Genomic DNA, 12879 nt, shown 5'->3' on the forward strand with positions numbered 1-12879 from the left:
ACAACATCAATGGGTTATCAGTGTTCTCCTACCCAAGACTAAACACAGCACTGCACCAGCTGCTAGGAAAAGTGCTAAGAAATTGGAACACTTTTGCCATCTAAGGTTGCAGTAAATCTTAGGTGCTCATGTTGAGTAAGCACAGCTAAAGAAACAGCATACTAAACCACACAATATTCTACCTAGGTAATTAATTCTATTTACAGCCTATTAAAGCTAAAACCCTAGCATTTCCAGACACCTTTCCCTACTGGCTGGGACATTTCAGATCTGGTATTGGTCTTGCAGTGAAATCTGTGATCTCAGTTGACACTCTTAGCTTTTTTTTTGTACCATGGATGCTAACATGATTGTCTTAACATCTCAGCTGTTGCTCTGCTTCACGGCCACTTCCTCCAACCTTGGCACTAATTACAGGGCCCAGGAAGGCCAACCAGAGTGCAGATCTTAACAGTAAAACTTGAAACCAAGTTACTGAGTACCTTAGCCACCTCAGTGTCCTCCATTACTTGATACCTGTCCTGTTTAGCTGTTCTTACACTTTCCTTGGCCTTCCTTTTGCTTTCAGTCTTATATTCTCCTCAGCTAATTGAAGATAAACATGTGGCTGCTTGTGAACTTCAAGCTGGCCCCCAGAATCATGTATTTACTCTGGATGTGCAGTGTTATTGGTGTTCAGGTGTGTGAGCAGCAAGTGGTGATAGTCTGAGGAGAAGCCTTGGCAGCTTCTCTGCAATAACCTTGATCCAAGCCCTTGTCAAGCTCCAAACCTTGTGGAGTCTGATTAGCAGCTGAAGGTGGTGAATGCTTAGAAAGGATTTAGGCAATGACAACTGGTAACTTGCTTTGTTTCCTTCCTCCTTCCCCTCTTGTCTGTTACATTAAAGACTGGCTGTAGCTGGAAATCCTGTTTATTTAAAGATAAGACATCTTGTTACTTGTTATGACATCTTGAATGTCATAACTTGTATAGGAAGAGATCAGCCTAGCTGTGGAGTCCAGTAGTAGTGATTTCTGGAACTGAGTACATTTTGTGCCATCTTGTCAGCTCACACAGGAACATACAAAATATGCTTTATTCTTCCTTTACTTCCCTGTGTTTTTTCTGATAACAGCTCCAACAGATGCTTAATTCTGTGTTGCAGAACACCACCCATGGGGGTGAGCATTCTTGCTCATCTAAAATTTCTCAATTCATTGCATGCTGGACAAACGAGCAGGAAGGTGGTTGCTACCATGAACTTTGAAGGGTGTACACATCTTTCTGTGGTCTCCTTTTGATTGTTGGAATCTTCACTTGGTGCTTGCTGAGAATAATTTTCTTCTGGACTTGCTTGTGTTCTCAGTTCAGTGAAAAAGTGGCCCAAAGCCATCAGGATGCACTGACTTGAGGAAGTGTGCCCATAGGTTTAGTTTCATGTTCTAGAGACTTGCAGGCTATCCAGGGCATGAATGGATCTATATAAACTTGCCACTGGACACAGGCTTAAATGGTGAGGTAATGCTTGAGTTTATTCCATATAGGATGCTTTACACAAGTATTCTATGGTCTGCTTGGAGTAGTTACACATAACTGGTGAGTGAGAAGGGACAAAATGCTGTGTTAGCTACTCTAACTTGGGATTTACTAAGTAGCATGTCTGATTGGATGGCTTCAGGGTTAATTGAGTCCTTTAAGAAACTTCTGAGACTGCTACTTACAATAAGTATGGAGCAATGGAAATGAAGCATTCACTGCAAGAATGTAGTTTTCCCCTCATTAATACTTTGCTGGGAATAAACCTTCACTCCTTAGTGGATGGTTGCTCTGCCTGAGAGTTATATCCAAATTCTCCTGTGCAGAGAATTATGGAGTGCAGTTTGCTGCAATATTAGAAAGGAAAGAATTATACCACAACATGGAAGTTGGTCTGAAATTAGCATCTTATACTGAACATGAGCATCTGATTTATTGAGTATCTAATTATTAAATTCAAGGATGACTTTTACTCTGAATGGTTAATGGGCAAATCTTGGATATTTTAATTGCAGATTTACTTGGTTATAGAAGGTAACTGAGGAACCTGAAAAAGATGTCTAAAGCATAGCCCCATAGAATTCTGATAAATCAGGACATCAAATTGCTTCTGGTATATATTGAGGATACAACAGACTATTAAAGGCAAGGCTGAGGTTAATAATAGTGTTATAATGCCAACTTAAAACACATCTCACCAGAACTGATGGATATTGTCATGTACCAAACTGATTCCTAAACTTAGGATGTATTATGACTGATATAAGCAGAGTTTTTTACTAAACCTATCTCCACAAGATGGCTTTGGTTTGTCAGTGTTAGGAAATTCTGCATGGTTGTATTTTTTCAGTGCAAGTCACCTTTGGTCCATGTTCCTTCTAGGGACATTGAAGTGGAGTCTGTTTCTGTGCTAGACTCTAGAATCCTGTATGTGTAGCAGCTCTTTTTCTTCCTTCCCTTCACTCCTCAGATTTCCAGAATTAAATTGATAGTGAACACTCTGAGTATTGTGCTGTGGATAGAGGTTTGGTGGGTGTTCAGTGTGGAGGATCTCAGGGGTATCCCAGTATCAGAACTGTCAGGACTGGAAATCCCTGGATCTTAGAGCAAATGCAGTGGGCATTGATTAGTTTCTAAGTAAATGATATATTTGTATCCAGGAAAAGGATGTTTTCCTCCTATAGGAAATAATTCATGATCCAGTTTGGTCTGGATTGTGGGTGTTGTGCAGCAGTCTCTGCTGTGGATATTGTGCTCTGCTTTCTCTTAAGTTCCATAAGACTTCTTGCTCCTCTGACTACCAGGAAATCTTCATTTGACCCCAATCTCATGGTTTTTGGAGATGAGAGACCTTTCTGAGCCTCTCCTGTTGCACTGCTTCATATGTAGCTTAAAGATGTTTCTCCATTCTCACCCTCACTTTTCTCAGAGTAGTGGGTGACAGCTTTAAATAATTTTTAGAAGTGAATTGATGGGCTCATCTTACTAGTTTTAACACTCAATCTAACATTTTACATTCAACATTTTGCTATTAATTTTGTAAACCATTCATTTTGGCTTCTTAAATGGCATTAAATGCTTTGATACAAAATCATCCTCTGTCTTTCATACAATGAATTCTGTAATATTTATATGCACATGTACATGGAGAAACATAAAAATTGCACAAGACTACAACTGCAAATTAAGCTTTTTGAGTTAAGTAATTTCAATTAACTTTCAGTACTTTGAAACTGGGAACTTTTGCTGCAGAGAAGTGAAAGGACATTTTACTGTTGGAATCCCAGTGCAAACGTGTCAAAATATTATTGAGTTATTGTGGTGTGAAATTACCAGATTATGGTAAAGTATTGGGACAGATAACAAAGTTTTGTTGGTTCAATTTTTAGCAAAGACCTTTAATGACTTCTTTTAAATTTTTTTTGTAGGATTCACATGATGCTTTACTAGAATTTGGGAATAACAACCTCCAAATATTGGTGGATATCACAAGGGAAGGAGTATGGAAAAATCCAGTTCTTCTTAAAATTCTATCCCAACAACCAGTAGAAACTGAGGAAGGTAAGAATGGGATTTTAGAGATAGATGGGTATCAAGAAATTATTTGGTGCACTTTTAGTGGGGTGATTTGAAGTCAGGAGAGAGCTGTATTTTAAATTGCATTGTGCACTGGTGTTGGTATGATGCTAAATGATATTTGTGATTAAATTGTCTTGATATCAATCTGAAAATGTCCTTGCTAATGCATCTCTCCTTGTGCTATCTCCTATCCTATCCATAAGTTTGAATATTTTGAAACTCCATTTTTAAATGTAATTACTTCTTTTTCCATCATAAAAAATGGAGAAATTTTGCCTTCTGAGATGGTTTTAAATGTTTTCCTGAATGCTTGACAGGGATGAATTGTGTGTGTCCACACCTGTCCAGGCATAAAAGAACCATGTGGAGGGACACTGAGTTTGGAGGTTTACTTTTGGAAAGGAAATTTCCTTTTGGAAAGGAGTTATCAGCTCTGGGCTGGTAATCTCATTGTGTTTAGACTATGGGAGTAAGAAGTGACAGAAAGGTGGTTTTAGTGTCACTTTATGTAAGGTTTTAATTCTCTTAAACTCTCTTTACTCACTGAATTTTGTTTCATATCTAATAGTGGTGCTGTTAAGTACTTACATGTTTTTCTTGTAACTGTTCCAATAACAGTATGGAAGACTGCAGTTTACCTCAGTGATAATCTAAAGTTAAAAATAATAGAGAAAACACTTAAAATATTGTCTGAAAAATTAAAGGAGCACAAAAAGGGATTTTAAGTCAAGCTTTCTTCCATAGCAGAATCCTTCTTTCTGGCTTTGTGTAGTAGTTGTATTAAGTAAGGACTATTTAATAGGTAAATGAGAAACACTTTATTGGGAGGATATGTTGCTTCCCTGTGCTAGAAAGCACTCAAAAAAGGCAGCCAAGGGTGGACTGGAATCTTTGCCAGCCTTTACTTCAGGTGTTTAATATTATGGCAGAAATGTTTGAACTCAGTCAGCATTTAATCCCATCTCTGAGGGAATTGTTAGTCCCTGGAACAGACCCTCAGTGAAATGGTCTTGGCATCCAGCAGGTCAGAATTCAAGGAGCATCTGAGTGTTGCTCTTAGTCATATTGTTTTATTTCAGTTAATTCTGAGAGGAGCAGGGCATTCAACATGATGCATTCCACAGGTCCCTTCCAAGTTGAGATATTCTGTATTATGATAAATACCTGGAGAGAGACTCAAACTAAATCTGTAAGGTTTTTCATTAGGTTAAGTGTTTGATATAGATCATAAGCATAGCATGTCTTAAATACAATTCTTCCAATTACCACAAATCTAAAACCTTCTAATTTCTGCTTCATTTTGTGTATTTTGGCATTGTGTGGGTTTTTACCATCTTGGGTGGGAAAATCTCCAGTTGAAAAGCTTGTAAGGCTTTGTTTGGAATATTTTTGTTGTTTTGAATTGGAAGCTGCAATTTAAAGTTGAAGATCTTGAATGTCAGCTAAACTACTGATATTTTGTCTGATAAGTGTCCTTTAGCCACTGCCCTGGCATATTTCCTTGTTGTGTTAATAGATTTTCTCTTTTCTTAGGGGAGGGTTGTCTGTTTTCTGCAGTGCATCACTGTCTCCCTACACAGTTGGTGTGAATTTGTTTGGGGAAAAATATTCCATTTATTGTTGTCACTTTTTATCACACTTAGAGTTTCCTAAGAAAGCTGATTTGTACTTTGCAAGTTTGTAGTAAAATAAAATGTGAATGCAGTGAGACAGCTTCACTTGAGTGTCAGCTGTAAATTGGTTTATTCTCAAAGGCTTTTTTCTTTTCCTAGCTACTAAATTGATTACACGAGAAGGGCCTTCCTTTCTGCAGATGAGAATAAAGCATTTGATGAAGTCAAACTGCATCCCACAAGCTACTCTCCTGTCAAAATTGTGTGCAGATTCTCCAGAAATTGCAAATGTTTCATCTTTTCGCCAAGCCTACATCACATGTGTGTGTTCTATGCTGCCCAATGAAGACTCCATTAAGGAGGTTAGTAATTTGTAGTCCCCTTTTTAAATGTGTATTTTGAAGCATTTTAGAAGTTGTTTCTGCATGACTAAGAACTGAAGCTGAAGAGGGAATCTGTTGTAGCAGATTTCCAAAAGAGAAACAATTTATTGCAGACTGCAGTAGGAAACTGGATTTGTGTTAACTGCTGGTTTAGGTAAGTATGGAATAAATGCTTGGTGGTTAGATGTGTTTGAAAGTTTTCTTTTAAACTTGTAACTGCACTTCCCCTTGTAAGCAAAATATAATCAAAAAACTCTTTTCTGGTCAAATACTAACAGCAGAACATTCTGACCTATGAAAGATAAATTAGAAAAAAAAACCCACACCAAAATCCATAAAACAAACCAATAAAAAACCCCTTTGGAGTTGTTGCTCCAGAATTCTTAAACTCATTTTTACCAGCTAGTGTTTGTCTTACAGTAAGTCATAGTAATGTTTTCTGTTAACACACAATTGTTCTTTTTAGAGTTTTATGGGTTTGGTGTATTTTTAAATTTGAGACTTGAGCAGTTTGAATAAGTCTCTGTGAAGCTTGGGAAAGCCTCACATTAAAATAAAAAATTAAAAAACCTCACCACACAACTCTGCACTTCTTGAGTGAGTGGTAGACTTGTTTGCAAGTGTTCTTGTTACACATGTAAACTATTTTAAAACATTCTTTAAAAATACTTCATTTGGACAGGTGTACCCTCAGACCATCTCTTCAGTTTTAGCCTCAGTTTATGGTACTGTAGGAGCAAAGGTTTCATTTAACATTGCACTTGCAAACATGAGCTACAGACTGGAGGTATTGAGGATATATGGATATAACTTGCTGGATAACTTGGATAAGGATATAACTTGCTGGGTGTCCTTTGATTGGATAGGCTGCTAGTGATGGGTGGCACAGAAATCATTAAATCATCTTCAGTTTCATTGGAGAGTTGTGAAGTGTAGCTCTGTCTACCTAGATCCTAAGAAAAGTCTTTATGTGCCAGTGAGGTACACAGATTGGTGAATGAAATTATAATAATAATTTAATTAAATCTTTTCTGGGAAAATGAAGCCACTAAGCATTAGGTTAAAGAAGGCTTTAAGTTACTTAAACAGTATCTTAAAACTGTATGGTTTATTGAGTTAACTGGATAGGTCTCCAGCAGTGAAAAGTGTAAAGTCAGTGGCATTACAGTACCAGAAAGTTGATGTAAATATCTGAAAATATGAGGATTTGCATGTCATGTTCCTTTCTTGGTCACAAGTATTGCATAGCTGGCACTTTTTCCAGAATTGTTGTAATCTGAGACTTCTAAACCACTTCAGTTTCCACACCTATTTTTGGCAGATGAGAATTGTTTTATGTCTTGATGTTGTCTTCTTTAGGCAGAAAGTAATGAGGTCTAATTACAACTGGGGAAAGGAGATGGAAAAACATGAAGGATGAAGAGCTGAAAGAATGGCAGCAGTTGGAGAACAAGAGGTGGCAAAGGCTGAAAACCCAGTGAGGGGTTTCCTAATTCCTAATAAAGGGAATTCCTAATAAAAGAAACCATTGCAAGTAAAAGGTGAAGTTCAGAGTAGGATGGGGGTGGGTGGAGGAACAAAATGTAGCTAAGAAAGTAAATGTCACAAAAAAGGTGAATGAGTGAAGTAGCTTGGGGTGGATTGGAAAGGAAAGATTTGCTTTTGAAAGATAGAGCATGTGTTGTCATCCCTTCCCAGCCACTGGAAGTGAGTGGAATGACTAGGTCAGGCTTGAAACTCAAATTGCTGAGCTTCTAAAAGTTAAAGCTGGTGAATGACTTCCATTTATACCTCTAAGTCATCACATATATACATATATGTACCTGTGTGAACATGTATATATGTTTAACTCTGTGTCTGTACATATACAGTACATATAAAGCTGTCATTGCATTTCTTACACCTTCTGGTACCTTGATTTGACCCTAAGGCACATATGGAACCAGTAATATGTGTAATTTTTTTGTTCACAAGAATCCCATACTGCTCTCTGAGAACCATAGTAAGTAGCAGAACTAAGAACTGCTGTCTGGCTTACTGATTTCAATCACTGATTGCATTTTCCAATTTTATTGAACCAAATGAAACACTAATTAAAGAGGTTCTCCTACACACTAGTTACCAAGTAGTTAATAACACTCTTTAAAATTGTAAAAAGCATTGATGCTCCAAATATTCTGTGATCTAAGGTGGCTTTCTCTGCAAGTCAAGTGCCAGCCACATGTAAAATAAACCAAGGTTTTTAATTAAGCAACCAGTTAAAACTCAAGTCAGATTGATTGTTTTCAACATAGCTGTTTATTTCTGTAGAATGTCAGTGCAATTGTTATGTTTCAGTTACACATAGCCAGGATTTTTTCCTGGATCTTACCAGGGTTTTTTCAGTCTGGATGTTTTAGGAAAGATGATTTGAAAATCCGAGTGTAAATCACTTGAGAAAGTCTGAATTGAAGCAAATGCCCATTCACTAAAAATTCAACTGGGAAGCTTAAAAATAGTCATCTCTTATAGAATCTCTCCAGACACTGCCTGCAGGATAAGGAATAAGGAATAAGGAATTATTCTTGGGTTTTACGCGTAAAAGAGAAAGAAGGAAAGACAATGAAGCTTGCTAAGGCACTGGGTAAGGAGAGTTGCTTTTAATGAGTTTGCTTGCAAAAATATTCCTAGTTCTGTGTGGTTTCTGTTGTGAAGTTAAGCCAAGTGTTCACTTTTGTCTGTAATTTGAAATACTTCTGGTATAAAACATGTTCTTAGAGTCAATTTTGAGGCAGCAGCTCCCAAATTCTTGCATTTGTAGCAGCATTATTTAATACAAATAAGGTGATGCAAAAGTGTAGCCTGCAGTTATAGGCTCAAGAGTTTGTTGTCCCAGCTCAGCAAGGGGGTATTTACAGTCTCTGAGCTGTAACTAAATTGCTTTTAGTCAGTTCAGAGTGTATGTTTAGCTCCTGGAAGGAGAGGGTAAGTTATAAGCAGGTTGGGTGTCCCTTTTTTAAAGAGTATTAACATGATATCCAAGTAAAAAAAACTGGTAGAAGGCCTAGATTAGTGGTTGGAAAATTTTATGATGACATCAGAAGTATCTTTGTAATGTTAAAACTGCCTTCTTCAAACTAAAGTGGCATAGAGGACAAAGATGAAGTGTTACATAGTTGTGTGTTCCCTGTAATAACTTTGGAAGTAGACTGGCAAACTGACATCTTTCTTGGTAACAGAAGGTGGGGAGGATTGCAGCATCTCTCAACATTTCTGTAGTCTCTGAGCTTTATTTCAAAATTGTTGGTTAGAACTTTCTGACCAGAAGCACTGGTCAGGTGATTCCAGGTTTAGTAAAGACACTTCCACTAACAGCTGTCTGGTTTATCACTGAAGTGATTAACTGGAGATTGCTGCATCATTTCAGGCTGTGCATTTGAAATTTTTGTTTTAAGTATTATTTTTTTGAAAAAGAAAAGGGGAAAAAAAGCCCAACCAATCAAACAAGAAAAACCTAGGTCTGAAGGGTGAAGGGTTCTTGACAAAGTTTGAACTAAGCAGGACAAGGAGAGTGAATCCAGTGTGCTCTGTGACTGCTCCAAGCATAAAAACTGAGTGAGGAGTAACTGCTGGATATTAAAAATCTAGTTTTTCTGTAACCTGAAAAACCATAGTATGTAGGTTTTTAAGCTTGTAGTTTTTAAAAAAATGGTAGTGTTTTTAATTATTTTAATGATTTAAATGATTTAATGATTTAATAATTAATCATTTAATAATGATTTTAATGATTTAATAATTTTAATGATTGGTCTTCTTATGAAACTGGAAAACAAAGCATGGTCTCTGTTAAGTGATGCCTGGCCAAGTCAGTCAGAGGCTGCTGTGCCATCTTCAGATTTGTGGAGGAACCATATCCCATTTTTACATGCACTGACAATTCCTTTTTTATAAAAAAACAAGACCTAGAAGATCAGGCTTGTATCAAACTACTGCAGGCAGCCTTTTGCATTATTTAAGAATCTCTGTTGCATTATTGAGGAGAGGGCTCTGTATAATTCTGGAAATTTAAGACAGAAGTTTGGATGCTTAGCTTTGTTTTCCTAATTTGGTTTCTAAGATATTCTGATGGAAATTGTAATCAGTAAAGAATAGGAATAACTGAGTGGAGAGAGGCAAATACTGAGAGAAGACTGGAGCTCCCTGGCTGTGAGACATGTATTCAACTAGACTTGGACACAAGGCAGAAGCCTGTGTGCCTATAAATGCAGAAAATAGATGAGAGCATAAGAAGTTTCCTACTGACAGAAGATATTGGAGGGAGATAGTAGGCAGCATTTTGTGTTTTTTGTTTCTCTCATCTCCAAGCTACAACAGCCACATTACCTCCTGTGCAGCTATGAACACCTTCAGAATTCTTTAACATGGCTGTTGGTATGGGTTTGCTCTTCATCTGCCTCCAGCTGATGGAGGAGGCACTTGATTTGCAGATTTTGGAATTATCTCTGACCTGCAGGGAGTGGTGATGTCTGTCCCCTTGATGAGCAAAGCATTGTCACTTCCATCAGTGCCAGACATGAATGGGTGACAACACCTGGACTGTTACATTTTACTCTTTATGAAAAGCAAAACTGACACATCCACAAGCACTTGAACTTTGTGAATTGCTCTAAAAATGCTGCAAAAGGTGAGTTCAAGCTGAACACCAAATTCCATGGGCTCTGGAAGATGCTGACATTGCTTAATCACCTCCAGTGTCAGGCCTGGATGGAAAGTTGGGGTAATATACCTACTTCTACTGTTTCTGCTGAATGAGATGTCTGAAAATTACTCTGGTATATTTTAACTTCCCTTTGTTCTCTCAGTATCATTACTTTTCATTATTAGGAAGGGATTTTAATTGTTTATGGTGGGAACAGCTGATGAAAGGAGATATTGCTTGAGTACAGTCTTCTGTGAAGTGGAATAGCTTCAGTGGAAAAAACACATTGAAAATAGTGTTGTCTTAATAGTAAAAACACAGCATGCTAAAATTCCTGTTAGTGGTCAAAAATACTTGGCTTATAACCATCTAATGCTGTATTTTGATGGATGGATAGGTGCTACTTCTAGGTGGTCTTTCCAGAACTTTGATGGGATTTACTTCTCCTTAGGTACTTGTGTTTTTAACATCATGCTTTGTAGTGTGGCTGTTCAGTTTCAGCACTTCTGGACAAAATGGCTAAGAAACTGGCTTTTTCACATCTCTGGACCATTTTGAACCTGGGTTTTAATTTTCAAAAGGAAAACAGGGATGCCTGCAAGTGCAGAGAAGGAATGGGATGTTTTAGAAGCTGCACAAAATGGAAGATGGCCTCAAAGAAATTAAAGAATTAGAAGGGATCAGAACTAACATGTGACCTTCCATCATTCTGTAGCTGAAAGGTGTGGTATAAACTCTGTGTATTAAAAGGAGACAAAGTGTTTTGTTCATGAAAGAAAATGGTCTCAGAAACACATGCAGTAAACATTCACTTCTTTTCTAACTTTCTGAGAATAAAGTGCCTCTCTTTTTAATTTTTTTTTTCTTTAAGATTGCAAAGGTGGATTGCAAAGAAGTACTGGACATCATATGTAATCTGGAATCTGAGGGCCAAGAAAACACTGCATTTATTCTGTGTACAACATACCTTACTCACCAGCTTCAAACAGCAAATGTTTATTGCTCTTGGTAAGTAATAAATATTACTGCTTTTTATAACTCTTCCTCTTTAATACAGGAGAATTGAACTGAGCTACTAGAGTATGGGGATAAGTGGAAAACTGTCTTTAAATTGAGAAGTACATCAGTCTGGAGTACTTTCTAGATAACTTATGACAGAGTAAATAAGTCTCATGTGGCTACAGTAATAGAGCAGCTGTAGTACAAGGTGTGGTAGAAGTTTTCTTTCACCTTCTTGTGGAGATGGAGACCTAATTGAAGTGTGTGCTATTTTTAAAAACACTTAAACTGTGACAGAACTCTGAATTGTGTAGACTGGACAAACTGTGTATCAGCAATGTTATATTCTGTTTTAACTCTTTTCAGGGAACTGACACTTTTTTGGAGCAAACTGCAGAGAAGAATAGATCCTTCTTTAGATTCCTTTTTGGAGAGATGTCGTCAGTTTGGCATCATTGCCAAGACACTGCAGCATTTATTTTTCTTGATAAGAGTCATACAATCTGAAGTAAGTAAGTCCAGAGTCTTTGGTCACAGTCAGAACTCTTCACATGAATTTGTTTTCTGATGATACAAAATATAATTTATTTCATTATTCATATTTTCTGATTAACTGACTAATAATTTCCTAACAAAAATACCTGGACAGTTCCTGCCATTGTAGTTTTGCATCAGCTTGCACATTGAAGTGTCCTTTCAAAATGGAATGGTTTATTTGTTACTCTGAAAATACATATTTGTTACTCTGAAAATACATATTCGTTACTCTGAAAATACAGTATAAGTAGCTGAGATTTACAGAGACTTAGATGAAAGCAAAATTATAAGATAGAAAATTGGTTCTATCCATCCCCAAACCAGGACATTGCTGTTTAGCAAGTCAACACTGCTGGTGAATTCAAGAGGTAATTGCATAACTTCCAATAGGTAGAGCACAGTGAGAATAAGAGCTTGCTAATTCTTTGAAATTGTGCTTAGTTCTTTTGGGTCTTTATCATCTGAGGTGGTGTGGATGTGGTTGTGTTAGATGTGTCATCTCTCTATTCATAAATAACTTGATTATCTTTACTACTAATGAGTAAATTATTATTTCATGCATTCAGATTTTTATGCTGAAAAGCATGCTTTTGGAACAAGGTAACTTTCAAATTTGTCCCTGTAGAATTTGGACATATTGTCCAAATATATATATATTTGTCTTTTAAAATCAGCATGTGAATAATGTTTGTAGGAGTCTTCTTGACACTATTGAGCAGCACCTCAGAGTTGCTAAGACTCCTCAGAAAATGTTTGGAAATGAAATGCCAGTGATCTAATTGGGAATAATTTGTTACTGTACTGCTTATTCTGTGTGAAGGTTATTTTCTTGCAGGATGGGAATTTATATTACTTTATTACACAGTACTGTGTGTCCTAATTTAATATGCTTTGGGAGGAATGGAAATGGGAGACTTACCCCATTCTCTTACAGACATCTGGCTTAGTTAAGATCGAGCCAGTCAGTGAAGAGAGAGGATTTAGAAAGATGTTTTTCAACATCTGATGCCTAAACTAGTTCATGGGACTCCTCCACAGAGTGAGCTAAATGTGAAGTGACTCCTCTCACTTGAA

The 12879-nt window shown here is 37.1% G+C and overlaps 1 protein-coding gene across 1 annotated transcript in view; it reads left to right on the forward strand.

Annotated features, from left to right (window-relative positions):
* Positions 1-12879, forward strand: part of RLF (RLF zinc finger) — a 32575-nt gene that overhangs the window by 14356 nt on the left and 5340 nt on the right. The window contains exons 4-7 of the mRNA XM_071768062.1: positions 3445-3577; positions 5368-5570; positions 11141-11277; positions 11635-11776. Coding sequence (XP_071624163.1) covers positions 3445-3577; positions 5368-5570; positions 11141-11277; positions 11635-11776 — 615 coding nt within the window. The remainder of the gene's footprint in view (positions 1-3444; positions 3578-5367; positions 5571-11140; positions 11278-11634; positions 11777-12879) is intronic.

The sequence above is a fragment of the Heliangelus exortis genome, chromosome 24 (genome assembly GCF_036169615.1).
Source record: "Heliangelus exortis chromosome 24, bHelExo1.hap1, whole genome shotgun sequence".
NCBI classification, from domain to species: domain Eukaryota; kingdom Metazoa; phylum Chordata; class Aves; order Apodiformes; family Trochilidae; genus Heliangelus; species Heliangelus exortis.